Consider the following 27,500-nt stretch of genomic DNA (forward strand, 5'->3'; position numbering starts at 1 on the left):
TAAAAAATTGCATCATAGTGGTAAGCAAGGTCTTATTACTGACTTCTTGATAACTAAACCAGCTGAAGTATGCAATGAGAATTATGCAAAGAATTATAAGTTTATACTGTGTATTTGTTTCATAGTTTATATGTTTTCTTAACTTAGATGAATTACCTGAATTAAATAAAAAATATATTTTTGTTGGATATGTCATTGTTTATATAATCTTAAAAAAAAAAAAGATTTCAGAACCTAACCCTACTTTTTCTATGTGATCTGAGTCTTGCATAACGTGATTTATATAACGCAGCATTTTTGTGGAACCTCACATCTGCGTTATACAAGGGTTACCTGTATTTATAATATAAGACCACATCTGACCACAGTAAAAGTTGGTATGATGAAAATTCATGCCTTCATTGGTCCTAGGAAAGGCTAATTGGATCATGAAGTGGTAGATCACCTGATGAAAGATCACTATCTTGCTAGTTGTTTAATAGAGACATGCATGCTAGACTATATTTTTTTTAAAAATAAAAGCTTCACACATATGAGAGAAAACTAAATATAGTTTATTACTTGTATATATTTTACTCAATATGTCATGAGCTACTTTAATGTTGTTGCCAGTTTTTCTGTCTTTATTCTTCCTGAAAGTAGCTCATGACATATTGAGCAAAATATATATGAGTATATATTTTGCTTTGAGTCATACAGTATGCATATAATATCACGTGTCTTGGTCACTACTGTCCAGTAGGAGGAAACACTATTAGAGTTCAGAAAAGTGGGAATACATGTAGAATTAATTTATTTTTATTTATTCTTTTTAAATTAATTAATGTATATTTTATATGTATAATTTATTTATTTTTATGTATTATTTTTAAAAAATTAATTCATTAATTATACATCTATTCCCACTTCTTTGAACTCTAATAGTGTTTCTTCCTACTGGACAGCTGTGACCGAGACAGGTGATATATACATGTTGTATGACTCATTCTTGTATTCAGAATTTAAATGTGGTTACCAATTTTTCTGTATTCTCCCTGAAAGAAGCTCTCCTGACATATTGAGTAAAATATATAGGAGTAATTAAATATATTAAGTTTTCTCTGACATGTGTGAAGCCGTTATTCAAAAAATATAGTATCACCACCTTGTTCATTAGAAGCCTGAATAGCTGTTGCTATGGTTGGTTTTCAGAGTAATGCACCCACCCACCTACCCATTCCCCAACTGTCTATCTTCTTCTAGTATTCATTTTGGATGACACCCTTCAATGTCATGCCAAATGCCAAAAGACTAATTGGATTTTGAGGTGGTAAATGACTTTCATCACAATATGAAACATCACTACCTTGTTTATTAGAAACATTACCGCTTGTTTATTAGACACTTGAAGTGGTGGTTGCTATGTTTGGTCAGATGCAGAAAACTTTCTTCCAGATTAAATGGTAGTTGAGCATTTTTTTTTTTTTTTCGTCCCTCATCAAAGTCACTAGGACTTGCTCTTCTATGGTATCACACTCACACATTTTTCACATCCAGATGATGCCATTGTAATATTTCTGAAAGATAAGTCTGGCTGCTGACATTATTTCTATGAAGGAACTGAAAAACCTTTTCCAGTTCCTCCATAAATGACTATCTCAGATTAATTTCGGCTATACCGAGTACAGTCCATACATAAAAAAACAAATCAGAAAAATTCTCGAATAACTTGGATGCTAATAAGTCTCTTATTTTTTCAAGATAATATTCCCCAGTTACACTCAAAATGATTACTTCTGAACTATCACCCATCCAGTATAGTCTTTATAATCTCTACTGGTCTGGAACCTACCCGCAGTCTGGAAGTAAGCTTATATTCAGCTCATCCAAAAAAAAAACAAAAAAGACAGAAAAAAAAAATGTTGATAAACAAACTATTGTCCTATTACTCTTGGCTCATTTCTCTCAAAAATAATGGAGAGGTTCATCGCCAGCCAAGTTCTTCACCCCATAGGTCCACCAACTAATTAATAACCAACAGCATGGATTCCATCCACTACTCTGAGCACACATCAGATAGTTGTCATTATTCATATCTGGACACAAATCATGGAAACGTTTGGAGGCTCTCCTGTGGCTGTCCTTGAAATTTCCAGTGTTTGATATTATTATTATTACCCCAAGACCTCACGGAGGTCCTTTTATCACACACACAGCTCATCATACCGTGTCTTAAACACACTCAAACTCCTTGCAGACACCACACTCTCAGGCAAGGCATTCCAATCATTCACAACTCTACATGAAAAAATCTGCCTCTCACTCCCCTACTCATACTCTCTTTATACAGTTTCCAGGGATGATCTCTGGTTCTCTCCCTATCTTTCACTATTTTATGTAGAACTTCTCCAGCATTTATCATATCTCCCCTCTTCCTCCTGTCCACCAGATTCTGCAAATTACATCTTCTCAATCTTTCTTCATACTCGAAATTCCAGAGGTCAGAAACTACCTCAGTCAGTAGCCTTTGGACCCTTTCCAACACATCTCTTCATCCTTCTGAAAACCAGGTGACCAAATCTGGGCACAATAGTCCATGTGTGGCCTAATCAAAGCCTTATACAACGGAAAAAGAATCTCCCTACTTCTATAAATCTGTGTCATCTGCATCATTCCCAAAAGCCTTTGTGTTATCTTCGCAGTTTTGGCTATGTGTCCTCTAAATTTTAGATCCTTATCCACTATCACCCCCAGATCTCTTATTTCCTTCACCTCTGACAATATAACCTCACCAAATTCTGCATCCCATCTTTGTTTTCCAAATTTAAAACCTTACATTTTGCAACATTGAACTCACATCCCCATTTCTGTGCCCAATCACTCAATTTATTCAAGTCTTCTTGTAAGGCCACAACATCTTCTCTACTCTTCACGGTTTGTCCCAACTTTGCATCATCTGCAAAACAAGTGAATATCTCCATCCAAATCTTTACCAATATCATTAATATACAAGTTAAAGAGTAATGGCCCTAAAACAGACCCCTGAGTCACTCCACTAGTGACTTTCCTTTTCCTGGATATCGCTCCCGCATACACAACTTGTTGATACCTATCAGATATCCAGTCTCCAATCCAATGCACTAATTTAATATCCAACCCCCATCTGCTCTAGTTTGACTATCAACTTGACATGAGGTACTCTATCAAAAGCCTTTGCGAAATCCAAGTATATTATTGTGTATCCTTCTCCTCTGTCCAAGGAAGCAGTCACTTTATTGTAATAAGTAAGTAGATTACTAAAACATGCCTCCCTTTAGCAAATCCATGCTGTCCATTAAATATAATACCATTGTTGTTAACCCAACTCTGGATCCTAGTTCTCACAAGCTTCTCCAACAACTTAACCACACCTGACACACAGATAGGCCTATAGTTTGATGCTTGAGTTCGATCACCTCCTTTATGAACTTGCACTCCTTAGGAACTTGACTGAGTGCAACACTCATATTAAAAAAATATGTCAAGGCAGGTGTCAATTCCCTGGCACATTCCTTCAGAATACATGGTGGTATATTATCACGTCCCACAGCCTTATTAACATCTAGTTTACTCAACTCCGAATATACCTCTTGCTCACTTACAGTTGATCTCTCCTCCCCATCATCAACTGCTCTCAATCTCTCCATGAAGTCACATTCACAAGATTGAAAGACCTTTATGAACTGCTCATTAAGTATCTCCATCACACATTCTGCAACAGCTGTCTTTATACCATTTTCTCCAATCAATGTCATCCTTCCATAATCATTCTTTCTTTTGCTGGCTACGTATCAAAAGAACTCCTTAGGATTCTTTTTGGCATCATTTGCTAACTGCTGTTCATATCAACAGCAATTACTACCCTCATCAACCAAGTCACCCTCTTTGCCTGGTCTTTGTAGACCCCATGGTTGGTTATTTTCACTTCTCTTATGCTGATTCCACAATGCCCTTTTTCTCTGTATCACATGCTTAATCTCTTTATTCATCCATCTCACACCTACCTTATTTAACCTTTTCACCCTTGGAATATATTTAGACATTGCATCTACTAGATAGTTTTTGAAAATTCCCCAAGCTGCATTGATCTCTTTTCCAGCTGTCTGCTGGGCTCTTCATAATCACCCCCCCCCCTTGTAGTCCCACATATACCCTTTTCTCACAGAAGTCTTCACACTGCTGGCAACCACCCAGGTGATCACGTTATGGTCACGCTCACCAATTGGTGGATGATTCGACACCTCATTTATAATTACATCCCCAGATGAGATGACCAAATAGTTCCACATATACCATTTTCCCACAGAGATCCTTCACACTGCTGGTGAGGGACCTCTGTTACATCCTCTGATGAGATGACCAAAACCAAGACCCTCAAACCTCCTGTGCTTTCTGTTACATACCGTCTGAGGTAGTTATCCCTCAAAAACTCAAGAAACTCATTTTCTTTACTTCCGGTTGCTATCTCATTATTCCAGTCTGTTTTGCCATAATTAAAATTGCCCATAATGATCACTCTTTTCTTATTTGCTTGGCTAATTTGATTATACATTTCATTATCACCACCATCCACATTACCTGGTCTATAACAACATCCAGCCAAGTATTTGATTCCATTCACCTCCATCTCATACCATACTGCCTCAAAACCACTAGCACTATTTCCCCTCTTGCATCTCTGCTTTCTATGGACATAACTCTTTCTCTATCAGCAATAGCACTCCCCCTCCTTTTTTACCCCTTCTCTCCTCACAAAACACACATCATACCCTTCCATCTCTATTTCTGTCAGGGTGTCATCCTCTTCCAACCATGTGTCATTTATTCCGACAATCTTTGGGTAAACAGACACAATTAGTGCAGCCATTTCATCTGCCTTGTTTCTTATATTTCTAGCATTTGTATACAAACACAACAGCTCATTTCTGGATCTACAGCTAGTTCCACCGATACCACTCACTCGATGTGATCTCTCCATACTCGACTGGTACCATTTCCCTTTCTGCCCATTCATTCTAGAACCCTCCCCAATTCCAACTGTTTCCTTTCGATCCCAGGTCATCTCATTCCTTTCCTGTCTACACATGCTCTCACCTCCTCTTGGAGCATCCACCCTTCTCACGCTGTGCACCCATGTCCACCCTGAGCCTCCCTGTTTTCCTGCTCCTCTTGCACACCCATTCTCTCATTTTTTATACTCATACCACTCACTTCCCCATTCATAACCACCTCTTCAATCTCTCCTGCTCTTCCACATCACTTTCTGCTTGATCTGATTCATTCTCTCTACTCTCTTCTCTACCTTCCAGCAGCAGTCTCTCCAAGCGACTCACACCATTACCACTCAAATGCAGTCCATCGCTCCCATACAGTTCACTTCGTCCTTCAAACTCATTCCACACATTAACAAACTGTACTCCCATCTCCTCACACATTTCAGCCAGCATATCATTCATAATCCTAGCTCTCCACCTCATCTCACCACAGTCATACCTAGGCAACATGCTCACTACCCTTCCTTTCACACTATTCTCTTTTATTCTTCTAAGCAGCCTCCTGATATCCATTCTGACGTGCTCTTTGTCCTCTGTCAAATCCAATCAACTTCTGAATCTCGCGTCACATTCTCTCTATCATTCAATCTTTCTAATTTTCTAACTCTCGACCCCCTCTTCTCACTTTCACTCTCATTCATCCTTCTTTTTTTCCTTACTTTTGGTCTAACATGCATCCAACTTTCACTATCATTCATTCCTTCGATTTTTTCCACTTTCGATTCCTGTGTCACCCCATTTCCGGTTTCATTTGTTCTGTCAGTTTCTTTCCCTTCTGCCACTCTCGCCTCACTTTCGTCCTTTTTAACATCTGTTACGGTTTTCAGATCACTCATTTTCTTTTTTACTGATTTTTTAAAATTTTTTCGCCTCTCTTTCACGCCATCCTTCTCTTTTGAACGTGCACTCATTTTCACTGCGACATTCTCGCTACTAACACTTTCTGTCATCAATTTCATGTTAGCATTCATCAATTCTTTGTTCAGGTCACACTTTGCACACACCCTCCTTCCATCCGCCCTAAATATCCACAAATCATTTATGTAATCGAAAGAATACATATAGCATCCTCACACTTAACAAAATAACTGAAGTCTAAGTTAAAGTCATGGAATGACAAAGCTTCCACCATGTTTAATCTGCCGGTTACCACTCTAAAGTCTAATAATAACAATGAATTCGTAATTAAGTTTAAGCAAAACAAAATCCCCACACTAATAATAATGGTAGCTCACAACTTTTACAGCAGCTCTTACTCAAACAAACACTCATATATACTTAATTATTCCAAATAACTTATCTCAATCCGGAGCTCTTCTTACATACTTCTGCCAAGTTTGACTCACGAGCGCCCTTGATATGTAGCACAGAGGTCTGATCACCAAACTAATATTGTGTGATCTTTTCCTCTCTGGTCGTAGTTTTACCCATTCTCTTGTTTTTACATATAAATGGCTCTCTCTTTCAATAACCACAAATCTTATTTATGGTTTGGATGATGGCTTTAATCCTCTTCTTCATTAGACAGATTGTTTTTTACATAATCATTCCAAATGTCAAGATCTTTCATAACTAGTGTTTAATTCTCCTTGCTATTCTTTAGTGGGACAAAGAAACCTTGTGAACTTCAGTGCTACCAAAACATTGTCCTGTCTTATTTCTCACAAGAAATATCTCATTTCACTTCTTACTTTTGATAAGATCAGATTTCTTTTCTTGTGAACACCAAGTTTTTCCAAAAAATTTGGTGTCCTTTTCTACTTCTCACCTGTATAGCTGCTTATGCTATATTAATCTCAAATTTGCCCAAACTTAGAATACCACTCCCTCTTTTGGAAAGTGCACTTAAAACTTTCCTAAAAATGTTTATGCTATCCAGAGTGGAATCTGAGTTATACTTTAAACAACTAGGCCAATCTTCAGGAGATCTATGACCTAGTTGTTTAAAGCTGTTAAAAGTTTTCTTAATAAAAGATTCATTTTTTAAAGCCATTTTCATAAAAGCAGATTTGATATAATTCAATTCTTAGTGTAAAAGGTCTTCAGTGGAAAAAGTGTAATGAGCACAGTGAGAGAGTTTTAATAGTTCAATTTTTGAGTTTTCAGAAAAGAAACTCACACTGATTATTATACAGTAGTGAAGAAATTAATCCCACTCACATTTCAAAGAAAAATTTTAATTTTGCAAGAAATAAGTACAAAAATTAAACTCCAACTTTACTTAATAATTTATGTGTGTTCATCTCTTCTTAAAAGTTCATTAATTTTCTTAGGCATGGACTCTACCAACCTAGAATACATTTTTCTTATTTTTGCATATCAAAACCATACTTTTATAATGGATTTTCTTAAGTTATTCTTTGTATCACAATTTAATTTTCCAAGTCTCTTTTTCATTATGTCCCACAAAGTTTCTATTGGGTTAATGTCAGGAGTTACCTGGCCACTGAAGCAATTGGATGTTGTGATTTTTGAGGAAATCTTTCACTTTTTTGAAGTGTGGCATGGAGCAAAATCCTGTTGGAATTTGTCTTTCTGGATCTGTTGGACTACTCTTTTCTCCAATATTTTTATGTATTGATCACTTTTGGTCATCCCATCAATGGGCACAAGTGATCCTGGACTCTCATGTGTAAAACAATCCCAGAACATCTTTTTAGCTGGGTATTTAGGAGCTTATTGAAAGTGGGCAGGAGAAGTCATCTCAGCTGCTGATTTGCACACATAGGCTACTCACTCTCCTTTGACAAAGAAATGGCTCTCATCTGAGAATATGACCTTACCTTCTTCCACTTCTCAACAGTTCCAATCTTGACAATATTGTATACTTTTGTCCACAATGTAACTCTGTTACATTGTGCTCATAACATTTGTTCCACTGAAGACCTTTTACAACAAGAATTGAATTAAATCAAACTTTCTTTTAGGAAAAATGGATTTAATGAATCTTTTATTAAAAAATGCCTTTAATAGCTTTAGACAACCAGTCTCTAGATCTCCTGAAGATATTCACTTGAATTCCACTCCCTTATATTGAAGGGATTTCTGAATGTATAGGTAAAGTTCTAAAAACCTCTTAATATTGTATTATGCTTTTGTTCTGTCAGGAAGATTTCTACCTTCTTTTCTTCACCTAATGACAAGCTTTCTTCACTCAGCCTTCCAGGTGTCTACTAGATCCCATGCTCCTGTATTTTGTCTTACTTTGTACAGTAGCAGATCTGCAGCCATCCATTGTGAAGAATATAAATCTTAAATCCAGTACCATGAATAAGAACAGTTTGGCTTAGCAGGACATGCTATCCAGTTTTTTTGGAAGAGAACTAAGCTTTTACATAATGTACGTTCGTTGTAGAGTGATTATACAAAGAGCCTTGTGAGACCTTTCTACACCGACTGAACTTAAACAAATCCGATGGCCTTTTGTTATCCCCTGTATGAGAAATATTATTACATCATTTTTATGCAATAGTTTCTGATTATTATGTTATTGTGATTTTAAAAAAATAATTGGAAATTTTACTGTCTGTCTGTCCTATGAACAATATAGTGGTTCATTTTGAAAATGATTCTTTAATTGTAATTTTATATTGTGTTCCATTACCCACATATTGAGGATACCTACGATACATAGGCGAAAGTTTTACAGCTAATAAATTTATTTTACATAAGTTAAAAAAAATAGTTTCCATCTTTAATATTTCTAAGTATGTCAACTTACATAACTATATTAAAGCAGCAAAAATATGCAGAGAGTACCTAACTTAGCAAGTCAATATATACTCATAGAGAATGTTGAGAAAATTGTGTGATAGTAACTAAACAGAAGTCATATAAAAATTGCGGAAAAAATATGCAACATAAATATCATGCAATCAAAAAAAATATTTGGAATCGACTCGGAAAACTTAGAAATTAGGAAAGAGTACAAGAAAAAGAAGAAAAAAATAATTAAAAATAATGATCTGAATAGTTGAAATAATTTATTTGAACAATAAAATAAATAATTTAAAACATTATTAAAAGTAGCCTAAAGAGGCAGAAAATGCTCTCAGAAACCAGAAAAGCAGAAAGACACTGAAGTGATATTCAAACTGAAATATGAAGTGTTGAACAATGGTTTTGTAGTGTGCTACTGCATAATCTAGAGTGCTTGATTAGAAGGTCAAATCCCAGATTACTCGAGCAGAGCACTTATTATACTAATTTATAGACAAATAAAACTGAACGTTAAAATTATAGAAAACTCACCATTTCGTGTTGCAAGAAACATTTGAATAAACATATCTGAGAAAGAGCAAAGAACTTGAAATAGGAGCTGAACATGAATGAGCTGTGTTCAAGCCAAATAAGGGTTGCTGGCTTGCTCTTTATTTAATGACAAATAGCTGAAGAACCATGGTAAAATAATAATATCTGCAATGCAAACTTCTTTTTTTTTTTTAAGTTCGACAAAGCTTATGATAAAGTACTCTCTAAAAATAATGTTGAAAACACTAAACCTTTATTTCATAAGTGGAAACATATATAGTGATATACACATGCTTCATTTTAAAGCAAAGGTTATAAACTATCTCTGTTATTTGTATTCCACATGAATGTATGAACCATGTTATTAGGGAAAGTCATGTTAAACCTGATATTCAAATAGTGGATAGAAAAGTTCTTTATAAATGATATTTTCTTAAAAATAAATCTGAAAGTTGTCAGGAGTCATTAACCAAACAGAAAATGGTCATGATAAATTGGATATGAAAATAGGCAATAACATGATGAAAATTATAAAAAGTAGGGAAACAAACATAAGTCAACTGCATTCTTAGCAATGAACCTATAGTTACATAATTTATTAAGGTGCAATATTTAGTAATGATGTCAAATCAAATATAAAAATGGATTTAAGTAAGGCTGGTATCTATATACCAAATGAATAAATATATCTTAAAATAAAAGAAAACTGAATAAAAATGCCAGACCAATATATAAAAACAGATCCAAACTAGTTCTAATACATGGATCAGGTTATTTGAGGGACCAGGACGGAGTGACAGAGCCAGTAGCAGACCATATTAAAAATGAAAATATAACTTGGCAGTATTAATATTCAAGTGCATAAGAAGGAGTAATCTAAGACAGTTATCACCAATTAAACAGAATATGAGATGGGAAAGAACAGCAAAAATGGAGCAAACATTTTCAAGAAAAACATCCAGAAGAAAGATACTGGGATGCTTTAAAAGATAAGAGGTGTGTCCAGAAAGTAAGGTCTATTCAGAATTTACTGTCAAATAAGATATGGGAGAGGGATTGCACATGAATGTAGCATAGATTGACTCATTAGTTAGCTGTTGACCATTTTACTTTTATTCCATTATCGTTTGTTGTCTTCTACGAATAATTTATAATGAGTTCTGTGATATAAAATCACATCAGTTGTGAGGTTTGTGGTGTGATACAAATTTTATTGGTGGAAAACAGTAGTGCTGCAGAAATTCACCGGCTGTGTAAGGTCTATGGGCTAATGTAATGAGTGATAGTAAGGTTAGGTAGTGGTGTCATTTGTTTAAAGAAGAGGGTCTGTGGCTCTCAAAGATGATTTAGTGGAAACCAACACCATTGCCTAACCTTACTGTCACGCATTACATTAGGCCCATAAACCCTACACAGTCATTGAATTTTTTTGCAGCACTATTGTTTTCTGCCAATAAAAACCATACTGCACCATGAACCTCGCATCTGGTGTGATTTTTTATCAGCACTCAGTATAAATTATTCGTAGAAGACAAGAAACGATAATGGCACAAAAGTAAAATAGTCAACAATCAGCTAATGAGTAACGCTATGCTACATGCATGTGGCCCCTCTCCAATATCTTATATGGCTGTAAATTTTGAACAAACCTTTCTTTCTGGATGCACCTCTTAGAAAAGTAAGATGATCAGGCTCAATTCTGAAAAACAGCCCAAATTTTTGAGAAATTTGTTGATAGGAAACTAGATGAAATATTGTGTTGGACTATTTTATCTGGCATACTCACTGAGAGCAAATACCAGAAAATGACTATGTTTATATATAAATATTTGTCTACTGTTGGTGGCAGCACTGCTAAAGACTCATTAAAAATTCTTGATTCAGTACGGAAAAGACCAGTTCAGGTTAAAAGTCCATCTCTCACAAATTCACTCCAATCTCTTTCACCCTAAATATTCATTATACATTATCTACAAATATTTCCATCATGACTGTTCATCATAATCAATATTGGTAATTTTCTCACTTTTCAATTCCTCTGTTGCTATCCTGTGGAAGGGACTCCTGTCTTATATATATCTTGAGAGTGCAATGTACAATCTTGTCAAATGTAAACAAGTTTATTCTTTCTGTGTGACTTGCCACCATCCACAGTACCAGTGTAATACAGGATGAACATTTCATGTGTGTGTGTGAAATTATCATAAAATAATAATAACTAAAATAAAATAATATATCTCTGTTTCTCCTTATATCTGCAATTCTTATTATGGTGTGCACTATGCAGAAAGTAAATATATCAAAATTAAATTCACTTGAATTATTGCATTATGTTCTGGATGGATGCAAAATATTTACAAATTAGGAAAGCAAACACTGATCAAAACTAGACTGCAGGAAGATATATAAATCAAATTACTACATGTAGTTTGAATGAGTTCTAAATCAAATGTCCAGTGTGGCTCACTATTCCATTATTGTCACGTGTATTTCATACCTTACATCCAAAATGACTAGTGCTCAGCATGCAATGAAAAAGTGTAAAGCTGGGACTAATATTTTTATCCTCCCTAGTAAGGTTTCTTTGGCTTCTAGACTTGTTCATTCTAACTGCAGAATGAACAAGATACATAATTACTGCATCATTCATATTCAGAAATATAAGCTATGTTCAGAAGTAATAAGAGGGCACAACTATTTGTATTGTTTAATCTTCAGAGTATGAAGATTAAATTATTTTTCTTAGTTTATGCTTTTATTTAAAGTAAAAAAGTGGATAAGTTCCAAGAAAATCTTTGAATCTCAAATGGAGCATAATATGTGAAGCTGGAAGACATCAGATATGATAGAAATTGATTTCAGATTAGAGGTAAATGCATTGAGGATGCTTAAAATACTGCAAAATCCAAGTGAGAATACTTCTGTGGAAATGAATGAAATATTGGCTGGTTATTAGGAAGGATGGAAGAGAATTGGTGATGCCTCTGACCAGGCTATAACTTAAATCTTAGCTCTTTAACAGTTTGAAGGAAGTGGAGAGGAAGAAAAATACAGTAGTTTACCATTTATTCAACCCTTTAGTGATCAGAACAGCAATTTCATATAATTGAAGAACAGTTACACGGAAGTCAGTTAACCAACTTCAATTAACTTCCCCATCCATGTGAGTTGACATGCATGGGTCAGTTAATTGAAGGACTGTTGTTTTGAGGATATTATGGACCAGTCTGTATCTCAAAAGTCAGTTAAGGACATAACTGAGGAATGGGTGGACAGGAGTATCATACTTTACAAGGTAGCATGAATTTATGAAAAATGGGGGCTTGCAATAGTAATTTATTTACTTCTTTTTTTTTTTTTTTTTACAATAAAATGGCAGTTAGTTGGATTTAAAACACACATACACACACGCACACACTGCCGGTTCAGCATGGTAAAATACAAAAGTATTCTTTTGAAGTGTTTCCAAAAGGCATATTATACTGATGAAATTTTGTTTCAACTTACCAATGAGGGGAGAGATCTATGTTGGAATGATGGTGGTTATTCAGTTGATTCAGAGGGCAAAATGCAAAGGTGGTGAAAGCATGCATAAAATAACAGTGATGGTAATAGGGTAAGAAAACTAATTAATATTCTTAGTTTATGCTTTCTTAGTTTCATCTAATTATCAAAATAATTGACTACATGTTCCAAATGCAAATATATTGAATTATGGTTTAGATTAGGATCCTAGGAGTCATGGACTCATTGAGGGAGGCCACATATTACCCACACCAGCATACTTGTATGTGATAAATACTTAAAGGATAAACTTGTTAGTATATTATTATACAGGTTTCTCCATGGAATCAGAAGACTTATCGTGGGAGATCCATTTAGCCCATACTACCTCTGGTAACCCATTTCACCCATTCACCATCTTTCAAACAAAACCTAGTCCTAATACCCTTGAGCCCTTTTACACAACTTCCACTGGTGACTCTTTGATCTCTTGCTTCTTGCCCTGTACTGATAAGTCTTTAGTGTCAATTCTATAAAATCCCTTTAATAACTTAAATGCTTCTATCGTGTCTCCTCTTTTTCATCGGTCAACTAATTTTGAAGTCTTTAATCTTCATATGCTGAAGATTAAGCAGTACAATAGTTGTGCATACTGTTACTTCTGAATATGGTTAAGTAAGTCGGCATACTTACTTAACCATATGGCAATATGGTTATCCATTGGAATGGCAATCCATTGGAGGTTTCAGTGGCATCCTTTCGTCCTTTCCTCACCCTCCATAAAATGAAAAATTTCATCTGCTGAAATCCTGTATGATCCTTTCAGAAGTTTTTAAGTCTTTCATATGAAAAACTCATCCATGTAAGGTTGGCAAACATATAGTACACTAGTTCTGGATGAGCAAAGTTGAATACTATGGTTATTCCTTTTCTCCTGATTTAGAATGAACAATATAATTTCTTGGTAAGTTAACTTCTTCATGGCTGTAATACCAGTTATACTGGCATGCCCTTTCTGTAATTCTTTTGTGAGCTCTACCCCTTTTCTCTTTGATTTATTCTATATGATAGTGTCTATTTTCCATTCTGTTGAGTTACAACAGGTGAGTTCTCACTGTTTGGGTTAATTTCTTGCCAAAAACAGTAGGACATTTTATATGGCTATATTGTAATCATTATAATGAATGTAATTTGGTCAGTTATTTCCAAATTGCCAGTCCATCTTTGTTCATTCCTTAATACCTCACCAAAGGAGGGCAAGGTTTGGACAGAATGTCTGCATTCTTACTTTGTGGCAGTATCATCTTAGCTATATGGTTTGTCTTTAAGTGATCCTATATATATACATGGAATTCTGTGTGTGCATGCATGCATATGCACACACAGTGTCACATATGCATCTCCTTAATAAAATAAAATTATTAAGTTACTTAAGTATAAAGAGCTAATAAGCTTCATTTCGGCAATGAAAACATTACTTAAATTTAGGGGATATTAAATCCCACATAGTTTTAAAACCGAATAAGAAACTCAAAGATTGGAATCAGAGAGTTTCTTGCCGAATATAGTAAGCTATAAAGTATCGGCGATACTAGCGTTAGCCAATGCAAGTGATCCTAGTACATAGTACATTACCGGGCAACTCGTTGCAAAGGTGGAGGAAGAAGTTCAGATTGCTATTCTTAGGTATTTTCCATAATGTAAAAACACATTTCCTAGGAAATGTATACATTTCCTAGGAAATGTATACATTTCTTATTCTTAGTATATATTCTTAGGTATTTTCCATAATGTAAAAACACATTTCCTAGGAAATGTATACATTATGGAAAATACCTAAGAATAGCAATCTGAACTTCTTCCTCCACCTTTGCAACGAGTTGCCCGGTAATGTACTATGTACTAGGATCACTTGCATTGGCTAACGCTAGTATCGCCGATACTTTATAGCTTACTATATTCGGCAAGAAACTCTCTGATTCCAATCTTTGAGTTTCTTATTTGGTTTTAAAACTATGTGGGATTTAATATCCCCTAAATTTAAGTAATGTTTTCATTGCCGAAATGAAGCTTATTAGCTCTTTATACTTAAGTAACTTAATGGTTGCACCTGTTTGGAAAACTCGTTCGCAGAGTACACAAGTTCTTTTCGCTATACACTTTGGTATTAGGTCTAGCTACTCACTGATGAAGCCCCAAAAAAGGCTGAAACCGGTCTGGGTAGTGACCTCCCTCCATAATGTAATAACAGCATACATTTCCTAGGAAATGTGTTTTTACATTATGGAAAATACCTAAGAATAGCGATCTGAACTTCTTCCTCCACCTTTGCAACGAGTTGCCCGGTAATGTACTATGTACTAGGATCACTTGCATTGGCTAACGCTAGTATCGCCGATACTTTATAGCTTACTATATTCGGCAAGAAACTCTCTGATTCCAATCTTTGAGTTTCTTATTCGGTTTTAAAACTATGTGGGATTTAATATCCCCTAAATTTAAGTAAAATTATTAACTTTTCAATATTTTTAATTTAAAAATATTTAAAATACTTATTTCCAACGTACTAATCTAAGAATAGCTAACATCTTCAAGAAGTTAACAGTGATAACAGCACAATGTTAGCAGAACTTGTATTCTCTACAGAATGTATCTGCATTGCACATGCTTTCAACTTAATCGGGAATACTAGGTTGATGCTGAAAATAGAAATTTTAACAATAGCATTAGTTATCAAAAAATTGACTACATGTTCCAAATGTAAATATATTTGAATTATGGTTTAGATTAGGATCATTTATTAGGATCCCAGCAGCCTTTTAATTTTAGAATTGCAGTTGTATGTGCTAAACACTTTAAGGACAAACTTGTTATTATATTATTATACAGGTTTCTCCATGGAGTCAGAAGACTTATCATAGGAGATCCATTTATTCACATACTAGGCATATATCTATCATACTTCTCCTTAAACTCATTCACTGATGAAGCACCCATTCACTATCTTCTAAGCAAAAAAAACCTTGCTAACTACCCTCTACTTCCACCGGTGAACCTCATTGCCCCTCTCTCTTCTTGCCATATACTGAAAAAAGTCTTTAGTGTCAACCCTATAAAACCCCTTTAGTAACTTAAATGCTTCTAACACATCTTTTTCATCTATCAGCCAATTTTTGAAGTTGTCACTCTACTCTCATAAGGAGCATTCTACAGACCTGTTACAATCTTTTCACTTACCTCTGAATCTTCTTCACAATTTCTGTGCACAATATTCCAGATGTGGTCTTATTAAAGCCTTGTGTAGGGGGAAACAATAACCTCTCTATTCCTGCTTGTTAGTTTGTTCTTCAAAAACCACATAATCTGATGTGTCTTTTTGGTTGCTCACAATATGCCCTCTAAACTTCAACTCCCTGTCCACAATCACACCCAAGTCCCTGGCTTCATCAGTTTCCTGTAGTTCATTTCCATCAATATAGTACACAGCTTCTGATCTCTTCCCAAAGTGCATCACCTTGCACCAGGCCACATTAAACTGACACCATTTACCTTTGCCCACACTGCTAGGCTGTTTAAGTCTTCCTGCAGGATCTCTGCATCACCTTTATTTGCCATTGGTCCTCCCTGTTTAGCGTCATCAGCAAACAGCTGAATATTTCCTGTCAAATCATTTCCTATATATTGATATACAAATTGAACAACAGAGAACCAAGTACTGAGCCCTGTGCCATACCACTGGTCACCTGCTTTTTCCTAGACTCAACTCCTCCGTAAACCACTGTTTGATATCTGCCCGTCGGCCATCCTGTAATTCAAATCACCAGATGCATATCCATCCCCATTTGCTCCAATTTATGCAATAGAATTCTATGTGGAATCTTGTTAGCATTTGCAAAGTTTAGTAATATCCCTTATCTAGCTCTATAGTCACTTTATTATAAAAAGTAAGCAAATTACTAAGGTAAGACCTCCCCTTCACAAAACAATGTTATACCTTATAGAGTTATATTCCTATCCAACCAGTCCTGAATTCTGTCTTTCACTAATTTCTTCCATACCTTAACCATCACTCCTGAGATGCTGATTGGCTTATAATTTGCTACTTCTGTCTTGGAGCCTCCTTTATGCAATAGGACTATTTTGCTCTCTCTCCACTCCATTGATCAGAGGTGCTGATAATTCCCTTGACATAATACATGGACCAATATGCCATCTAATCCCATGGCTGTGTTCATATTGAGGTTCTGCAATATTTTAAGCACCTCTATTTCTTCAAACTCAAGCTTTTATTATTTTTAAGTACATGTTTATAAACCCAAACTATTAATAATTTTTGAATTTGAAATAGAAATTTGTCCTTTATTTTTTATACACATAATTTTGCTTGAGGGGCAGTAAAAGGCAAAGGTATTCACATTTTTCTTTCTGTCTTTCTTTCTTTAAGCGCATTATGATTGATTATATTATTTTTGATTCAGAATTAAAGTTTATCAGTAACTTTTGAGACATTTGGATGCATGAAGCAGCAATAAGCATTAATAGGGCTCATAGGCTAAAAACTTATTATAATAGTGAGTACATACAAATTTGAGAATTGCATTGTTTTAATAAAAGCATGTTAGACTAGAAAACAATCAGCTGTTGTTACAATTGCTAGATACCATTTGAAAATGCAGTAACATGATAGAAACCAAAAAAATGTCAGGTAACTCAATGTCACTTTTCCAGGACTGTTCTAGACTTTAAAAAAAGGTTCATTGCTTACTTTATGAATGAAAGCATTATTTCTAATCTCCTATATAACCCTTTCTGAAGAAACAGTGCTTATTATGATTTTCCATGTTGTGCAAATCAAATGTATCTTTCAAGTTTGTTCGCTCTGATATATGCACGTGCATGCGCACACACACACTGTTATTCTCAACCAAGGTGTGAAACTCAGTATATAAAGATATGCCAAATAGGATATTTTTGGATGGTTTGAATGCTTTTTTTTGAACTGGCAGTGTTTGGTATATGTTTTAGTTTATCTGCAACTTCACTTATTTTTGGAATGATATTGTACCTTTGAAATTTATTTTGTTATCATTGCTGTGATAATCCTTAGGAATCTAGATCAGTGTTTCTCAACCCCTGGGCCCTGGCATCAATTATAGTGGGCCGTGAGAAGTTTTCTTGGAATTTGTAATTTTTTTAATTTTCTAAGCATTTTTCATGAATAAATATTTTATAGTGGAAATATTCTGAGGAGAATAATATTTGCAAATGTGTTGAAAAGCTAAACTCAGAACACCTAAATAACATCTGTGTAGCAAATGTCAGTGACCAAGCTGCATATTTTTAAACATGTAAGTATTCATGAATCACACATCGAAATCTTTCAAAATTTAGGAAAGGGAATACCGTTTTTGACCAGTCATAAAAATTGCCTGCAAGCCAATTACAACAATGGGTTGGCTTGTCCTCTATTCTCAAAACTGAACAAAATAACATCTGTAATTAAAAGAAACACGCATATTAACCACAGTGAAAATTATTTAATTGTAAATATTTCATCCTAAGTATCTTAGGACATCATCACTACAGTAGTTTAAACAACATACAGTTAGGGCGCATGATTACAATAGAATCTCATTAAACGTGCATAACGTGTTACAGAAGTAAAAGAAAATGTCTGTTCAGAAACGCATCTCGGAACATCAAGACCGCATCGTCTTTTTAAACCACAGAAATCTGGCCTCTCTCAACACGGAATTGAAAATCCAAGCCATAGGATCCATTGGGAAAAGTCTAAACTTTTACATAGATCTTTATATAAACATGAACGTATATATATATAAAGAAAATTCTGCAGCCCTACTACACAGACCAAATTTAAACCGCAACAACGTTCTTACTATTCCTTTTGTAACACGTTACGCATGTTTAATGAGATTCTATTGTAATCATGCGCCCTAGCTATATGTTATTCCTAATATTGTTTAAACTATTGTACTGATGATATCCTAAGATACTTAGGATGAAATATTTACAATTAAATATATCTTTTAATTGTAATTTAATGTGTTTCTTTTAATTATGATCTCGCCACAGATTTCGTTATTTAAAAAAAAAAAAAAAACATCTGTGTTGCAAATGTTAGTGATCAATCAGCAAGGAAGTATAAAGAAAAATTTTCCACTGAAATTGAAGATCAAGGTAGTTTGTATCTGGTTCTCAAAACTAGTAATACTAAATACTTTCTTTGCAAGTCTGTATTGCAGTGTGTCCACCCTAAGCATCCAGGATGTACAAAAAAGAGGAGAAAACCACCAGCACACAGGAGAAAAGTTTGCATTCACTTGTAAGTACTTATAATAATATTATAAATTTCTGGTGATCAGAATGAGATATGTCAATGAAAATGAGCACAAATTAATTTAATGATGGTGGCCTGAGGAAATACAATATGCTACAAGATTTCATTAGTCTAGTGATTGATAACTAATTTAAATGTAATTTTATATTTGTCAACATGCTGCACTGTATACATAAGTGTACCAATACTCTTTATGACTATGCCATAATTAATTATTAATACTTATGTTTGTTTAATGTATGAATTTTAAAAAATATTGGAAAGGTATTTATGAGTAAATTCGTTGGGACCCAGCCTTCGTCTTATAAAAAAAAGAATTTACTGGGCCACGGTCTCACAAAGGTTGAGTGAGAACCACTAATCTAGATTATTATTATTATGCTCATTCTTTAAAAACATTTCTGCAATAAATTTAATTTAGAGCTAAGTTATTCAAGTAGGTCGAGAAGGCTTTGTTAGGAAAACCTTGTGATTTTGCACCACATGCTTCAGTGCAAGTACATTTCAGAAGTTCAGAAGTTATCATCTAGGCTCTATGCATCCACATTTTGATTACTCCTAATTTCTAAGTAGAGTGTTGGTCACAGTCCTTCTGAATATAGATCCACAGTAATGCCTATATTGAGCAAGCATTCTATAAACAAATAAGGAGAGATTTCCATCTCACAATCAGATTAGTATGGTAAAGATAATTATTGTATTTTTCAAAAGTGAATTTTACTCCTTATAAAATTGTCAGCCTGGTTGGCCCGAGTGGTTAGCATATCTGTGGGTTCGAATCCTGCTGTGGGCATGAATGTTTGTGACTGTTGGTGAAAATATTAGTGGTGGTGGTGGCAGCGGCGGCCAGTAGATGGCGTTGGTGTGGATGATTTGGTTCACTGCATTTGGTGGATTTCAGTGGAGACAGAGAGTTGTAGGATAGGTGCCCTCCCTTGATGAGTGTTTGGACTCCTTGGAGGTGTCACGTAATAATAATAATAATAATAAAATGACAATTTATGTTCCATTTGATTAGACTGTCAAGACTAAGCATAGCCAATAAAATCTTTGTTTTTAATGTTCCATTAAGCAGTTGGCCAGAAAAGGGGAAAATGGTTGTAACCATAGCTTTCCTCTTGTTTCTTTTCAGAGTTTACCTTATCAAGTGAAGTAACTACATGAATATTAGATAACTGGGGGGGGGGGGTCTTGAGGAAAGTATTTTCTATCATCAAGTATTTTTTTTTTTTTAATATTAGTGAAGCATTCATTTTATTACTTAAATGAGGCGACATTTAGCTAATAAGTTCATTAGCTTGATCTTAAAAATACTTAAAAGTATTTTTAAGATCAAGTTTTGAAGTTTGTTTTCTCAAAGCCACATTACATTATTTGTAAAGAAAGTACCAGTAAAAGCACCTGATATATGGCTAATGAATATATAATAGTAATATATTATGAAAGGTATTACTTTTTTGTAACTTTATATTAGGAATGTGCTGAATATTCGGTTTTGCCTCAGTATTTGGCATGTTTTTCAGATATTCAACTCTGGTTGAATCATTAGAAAAATTCATTATTCCACTGGTTGAAGCAAAAAAAATGCCTGTTACATGCATCGTAACAACCAATCGGAAAAAGTCTCCCCCAATCTTGCTTAAATATCTAAATAGGGTTGCACAGCTAATGAGTAAACTTCTTCTGTAGTGTAATTTCTTAGAAAAGTTTTTTTCAGCTGTGGCTACCAGCATATTCCTTGCTAATTTTTTGACAAGGGATATTCTGGTAGCAAGGAATAATATTTTTTTTATTCAGAATTTTTTTTTAGAATTCAGAAATATCTATGAAGAAACCAGACGTATACCTCCAAAAAAAAGGCTGAAAAATAAATTTTCCTACATCATAATTATTTGCAAATTCATTTCGATTATTAAATCCATAATTATTCTCTATTTCACAATTTAAAATAAGTTCTGTTAATATTTTTGTTATTTGAAGTGCAAAATTTTTTTCTGATTTTTATGCTGTATTGTTTTTTAAATTCAATGTTCTCTATGAAATTAAATGAGAGTTTTATTATATTGAAATGGGGGAATGTTATGGATCCATCTATATTTTATAGCCAAATGTTAGAAGAATGTGAAGTTTCAAACATTTACCAATATGTTTGAAACTTCACATTCACAAGAGCTTATGAGAACAAGACCAGAATTGGATTTGCCATGGCTTGCACTATTTAAACAACATGAACTCTGCTAGCAATCCATGTATTTGCATTTTATTAATGCATCGAGTAAGTTTCACTAACCTGAAACATCAGACTTCAAATTGACCAAGTTCAAAAAATCTGTGATGAAGTGTGCAGGGGTTACCTATCCAAAATCTCTTGAGTGATCTACAAGATCACTGTAAATCTTACTAATTAACCAAATTCATCAATGCTGAATATTTGGCCCAAGCATAAGTAATTACATTTTAAACATTTCAAATTTTATAAACAAATGTTTTGAACAAAAAAAAATACATCCATTAAAAATTGATAAAAATTTTGTAATGAGTGTATTTTTATTTTATTTATTTATTTTATTCCCCCCTCCCCCCCAAAAAAAAACATTTGTTTATAAAAGTATGCTTTGGCCAAATCCTGCTTCTATGCATCCCTACTTTTTATGCAGTTTATACTTCGCTTGCTAAAAGCATTCTCTCTGTTTTAGATGGGAAGAACAGAAATGATAAAAGATACATTAAATCCAGATTTTGTGAAGAAAATAGTGCTTGACTATTACTTTGAAGAATGCCAGAAATTGAAATTTCAGGTGTAAGTATAAAAATTATCAAATATCAAATAAGTCATCATTACTATCGATACATTGTCACACATACCGCTGCATTAACAACAAAAATACCTGCCAATGTTCCGAAATCAAACCTCTAACGCAAAATACCTCAGTCTCTATATAGATTCCCACCTTAAATGGACAAAACATATAGAATTCTTACACACCAAACTCTGGATCATCGCAGCAAAACTCTTCCAAGTTAAAGACGTTATCCACTGAACATAAAAAAACTCCTATATCACGGTATCTGCAAATCCCTACTCAGATACGGAATAACAGTCTATACAAATACATCAAACAGCCACCTAACAAAATTACAAACACTACACAGGAAAATCGTGTCAACACAACTCAACAACCTACCAAGAAAGTTAAAACACATAGATAACTACAGAACATTAAAAAACGAACTCTGGAAAATATACCAACAAAGTTAAGAAACCATTAAAACTAATATACACATCACAAATCACTAGCATCCAATGCCTAGATCCCATACATAAACAGTAGCAACAACACAGATATGAAGGCTAAATCCCACTCTCTTCATAAAAGCTAACCCAAGCTTCGAAGTAGGTGCGATTAACTTACCTCACTCATCTACAAGTAATACTTATAAGCAAATGCAGAAATTTGTATGTATAATCATTCTTTCTCAAACTTAAAAAAATAATAATAATAATAAATAAATAAAAATAAAAATAAAATAAAAAATTACACAAAAAATTCTGTATAATCTTCACTATTAATATTAGAAGAACATGTGTTGTAAATACATAATATAAAGGGAAAAAAAATATTATTAAAAATTTTAATTGAAATCCAATATAGGAACTGCACCACTTAGTGCTGAACTCTGTAAAATTATAAGATTCAATGTCACACAAGATGTTTATTGTATGTATAAATATTTTAGCAATCAATAAAAATATTACTATTATTAAAAATTTTAAAAAAAAATATGCCTCTAATCTAGTGTTTCACAATTTCTGTCATATTTTTACCAGGGATGAATGCTGGTCTTGAAATTCATGTTTGCTCTTGTTATCATTCAGGGAGTGAGAGGTGTGATTGAAGTCTGATTAGTGGAATAATGAATTACTGACCATTTAAAACTATATGTTTAGAAATTTATGTACATTTAATCATACAAATACAACATTTATTTTATAAATGATATTCTATCTTTTTCAATTTAGCTACTTGAATACAAATTCTACCCTATGGTTCTTCTTTATGAACTGGTCAATAACATCATCATAAAAATTTGTTGTAACTTAATTTTCCCAAGCAACATGCACACTTGTAAAGGCTGGCTGAAGCTCACTAGCTAGAGCTACTTTGACTTCATATGGCCTGTGTTTAAGACAATGTGAAGGCAGCAGAAATGGCTATGCATACGCATGAAATCACAGTGCTGCAGCGAGGACCTGGAAGCTCCCACAACCGAGCAAGCCAAGGTAGCTTTGACTAGGCGAGCAAGCATCAGCCTTCGATACACAATGCAAAGCTCAATTATTGCCGTGCAAGCTTAAGATGTCTTCTATCTACAAAAATAAAAGCCTAAATGGAATGCTTAAAAATACATGCATTTAATAACAAATAAATATTACTTCTTTTGTCAAATAATGAGCTTGCGCAGCAAGCATGGAGAATTCGCCCCTGATTTTTACTAGTCCTCAAAACTTGTATACTTCCAAATACACCCAATTCTCCATTTACAATGGTAGATTGGTTCCAGAAAAAATTGTGTAAATGAAAACGGTGTAAAAAAGAAAAATAGAAATGAAAAAATAGAAGAATGGTTCCAGATGTGAAAACCTGATATGAACAGTAAGTTATTTTCAAACAAAACACACACACACACATGTATGTATGCATCTCTTAAAGAAAATGGTGTCTCACTAATAAAACAGAAATTCGAAAAGGTCCAAATACACCAGTAGTATAGGCTGCAAGGCCAGATTGACCATAGTTGCAATTGCAGATGGAAGATTTGTGTTCTTCCAAATGGATAGCGGCTGATCTGCCTGTTTGTCCAAAGTAAGCCAACTTGCAGGAACAGGGTACTTTATATATCTTTGATAGAACGGATAAGGGTAGCAAGTTTCCAGTAATGCTTAAAAGCTATGTATTGTACTTCTTTAAAGACCTGCTATTTTTTCTGATGTGTCCCAGATATACAGGATGGTGATGGCTTTTCTGAAATCCTTCTGAAGGAATGGGAAAAGAACCAATTTGTTTAATTCTGTAAGCATTCCTTCCTCAGTCACCTCAATAGTCTACATCCAAGAATCCAATTTACAATGGAAAAGGAAAATAGCAATATTTTACCCTTCCTTGACACCTTAGTGACATGCTTTCCAAATGGTAATCTCTCTCTCCTTCACTGTATATAGAAATATATAGAAAACCCACTCACACAGGCAGATACATTGACAAACTTTTCCACCACCACCACTTCTCCAACAATATGCCATCATTAAAACTCCAACCAATAGGGCCTATAATCTTTGTTCCAGTGGGACCTTTCTTTCAGCAGAACTCAACCTTATACATAGCACCTGTCCAGTGGCTACAGTGCTTACAGAATTAAAAAAATAATCAGGAAAGGAAAGGAACACAAAACTCAAATGTATAAAATATGAAAAAGAGGATGTACTTTTCAAAGAGTCAGATATACTAGAACACTGGGAGAAATATATTAAAGATGATTCAAACAATTGGAAAGATCCAGAAATTGATGAGAATGAAATAAATGACCTTCTGATTCTAACCTGAAGAAGTAAAAGAAGGTGCCTGGTTCAGATTTAGTTAACAATGCTTAAAAAATTTAAGGTTTTGTTAACTAGATGATAACAGTATCATCCAGTTAGCAAAAATTTTTAACTTAATATATGATTATAGTATCTTGTTTAAAACTCAGTAATCATCCCAATATCAACAAAAAGCCAAATATGATGTGCTGATTTTGGAACAGTTTGCTTAATGAGCTGGACGGATGTTAGAACTGAATAAAAACAATAATACTTTGAATAAAAATATGGATTCAGAAGTGGAAAAAGTATGATTGATGTTACTTTCTTTCATGGCCACATGGCTGCCAAACATTAAACACATTTCTCAGCCACCTGAACAAACAACATAAGCGTATGCAATTTACTATTGAAATTGAAAATCAGAACTTGCTTTTTTTTCCCTGGATACACTGGTCACATGTCTCCCTCAGGCAGTCTATCCTTCACTGTTTACTGCAAGCCAACACATACTGGCCAATATGTACATGCTACCGCATTTCACCATCCTTCGCAAAAGCGTGGAGTCATCAACATCCTCAAACACTGAGCTATAACAATTTGCTCTAATCAACAAGCTCTTAATCAAGAATTACAAATTATTAGCAATACGTTTATAAATAATGGCTATAGCAAAAATAGTATTAATAAAAATTCTTCATAAAACTTCAAAAAATAATATAGATTAGAGTAAAACCATAGCTATCTCATACATTAAAGAGTTATCAGAAAAAATTAAGCAGAATTTTTCACCATTATAATCTTAATACCACTTTTAAGTTGCCTATAAAATTAAAAAAAAAAACATTCAACTCCTCTAAGGATCCTCTCTCCCATTGGCTCACCCTGGAGTTTATTGTATCTATCACACCTGTAATTAACCTTATATTGTGGAAACTGGACGTACAAGCCCTATCCATAAAAAAAGAACACAAATGACACATTAAATTTAACAGTTTTGGTGAAGCCTCTCAGATCATGCTCTTATAACACCCTACACCAAGTACTTGGAAAAGTACTTGTTTTTTACATCATACAAAAGCCTGGTATGAATGGAAATTTAAAGAAGCTTGTGAAATTTTGATTAACTGCCCCTAATCTTAACAATAATGGTGACATAAAAATCCCAAGAATCTGGATGGCTCACATTTAACCCACTTAGTTCTTCAAGTTTTCCAGCAAACCCTGACATTAGAACTCTTAAGCAAATTTTCAGCTTTTACTGGCTATCATTCGTACTGGTTTGTTTTAATTTATATGTATACTTATATGAGTAATTTTCTTGTGTGAACATGTTTCTCTCTAGCTTAATTTAATTTTGTAACCTAATAGATAATAACAGGACTCTAGCTTTGATGTAGTAAGTGAATGACTTTAGTGAATGATGTAGATCAGCATCATTCACTAGAGGTCAGGTCAATAGTTTTAACGGTTGACCAGTAAGTTTAGCATACCATGTAGATTGTAGTAAATCTTGTTTCTTTTCTTGGTATATATGTGTATATTCCAGACCTTAACGTGAAGGTCAAAACATCAAGTGATTATTCTGGTTTATATTAAACTGAAGTTTTACTCTAACGTTGTAGTTGTTTCCATAATTTTTTAGACGTATGATTGATGTGATATTAAACCTCAGAATTGCATGTGAAAGATCAATTTACTGTAAAAAAAAAAAGTCTACCTCTGCTTGACAGATTTTTAAAAATCATTTGACACTCTCTTATGATAAATCCTTTGGGTCCAGACATCTTACAAAATATTGATCTGGACTCAAAGGATTTCAGGGGGGGGATTCCAGTATGCTTTTTTTTATAAAAAAAAGCATACTGGAATCAGCAATCTGTAATCAAGTACACTTTCAAAATGATTAGATATAAAAAAGATGAATCTGATAGGCACACATATTATCATCATTGCTGTTTGAAAGAAACATAAATAACATGAAATATGCAGATGACACAGTATTAATCATTGAGAATAGAGAGCTCTGCAAAATATAGTTCATAAATTAACAGAGCTGTGATAAATTTTGACCAAACATAAACACACAGAAAACAAAAATAGTAATAATTAAAATAAAGCAATAGGCATCCCACTATGGGCATGGATATTTGTGATTGTCTGTGGAAATACTGGTGGTGGACGGTAGATGGCCTTGGTGTGGTTGTAGTCAGTTGGTGGATTGAGTGGTAGAGACAGAGTTGTAGAGCAGGTGCCCTCCCTCAATGAGTCTTTGGACTCCCTGGAGGCATCAAATAATAATAATAATAATAAAAAGAAACATTATCTTTAAAGGCCATAGTACAAAGTAGATAGATTTATGCATCTGAAATGTCTAATCATTTCAGATGCATAAATCATTGATGATAAAATGTGATCCCAGAATAAAATATATATAAAAAAAAAAGAATACAAATAGCCCAGATAGCTTTTCTTAACTTGAAACAAATACTTACCAATAGAAAAGTCAATATAAATACAAGAATACAACTATTGAGACCTGCTTTGTATATACTTCATTAATGTACACCTCAGAAACATGGATTATTGGGAAAGAAATGGAAAAAAGATTTTTTCGGGAGATGCAGTTACTAAGAAGAATGATGCAGATTACTTAGGTAGAAAAGATTATAAACAAACAAGTACTTGACATAGCAAGCAAACATTTTGCTGAACAAGATCAGGAAGATGGAAATGA

General features: G+C 34.0%; 1 protein-coding gene across 2 annotated transcripts in view; it reads left to right on the forward strand.

Moving 5' to 3' along the window:
• Positions 1–27,500, forward strand: part of LOC150110069 (copine-8-like) — a 294,861-nt gene that overhangs the window by 20,339 nt on the left and 247,022 nt on the right. For both annotated transcript variants that reach the window (XM_090391056.1, XM_090391066.1), the window contains exon 3: positions 21,882–21,985. In XM_090391056.1, the coding sequence (XP_090247182.1) occupies positions 21,882–21,985 (104 nt within the window). The remainder of the gene's footprint in view (positions 1–21,881; positions 21,986–27,500) is intronic.

Source organism: Typopeltis vanoorti, chromosome 1, assembly GCF_054136105.1.
Source record: "Typopeltis vanoorti isolate ZY-2024b chromosome 1, IOZ_Tvanoo_1.0, whole genome shotgun sequence".
In the NCBI taxonomy this organism is placed as follows: Eukaryota; Metazoa; Arthropoda; class Arachnida; order Uropygi; family Thelyphonidae; genus Typopeltis; species Typopeltis vanoorti.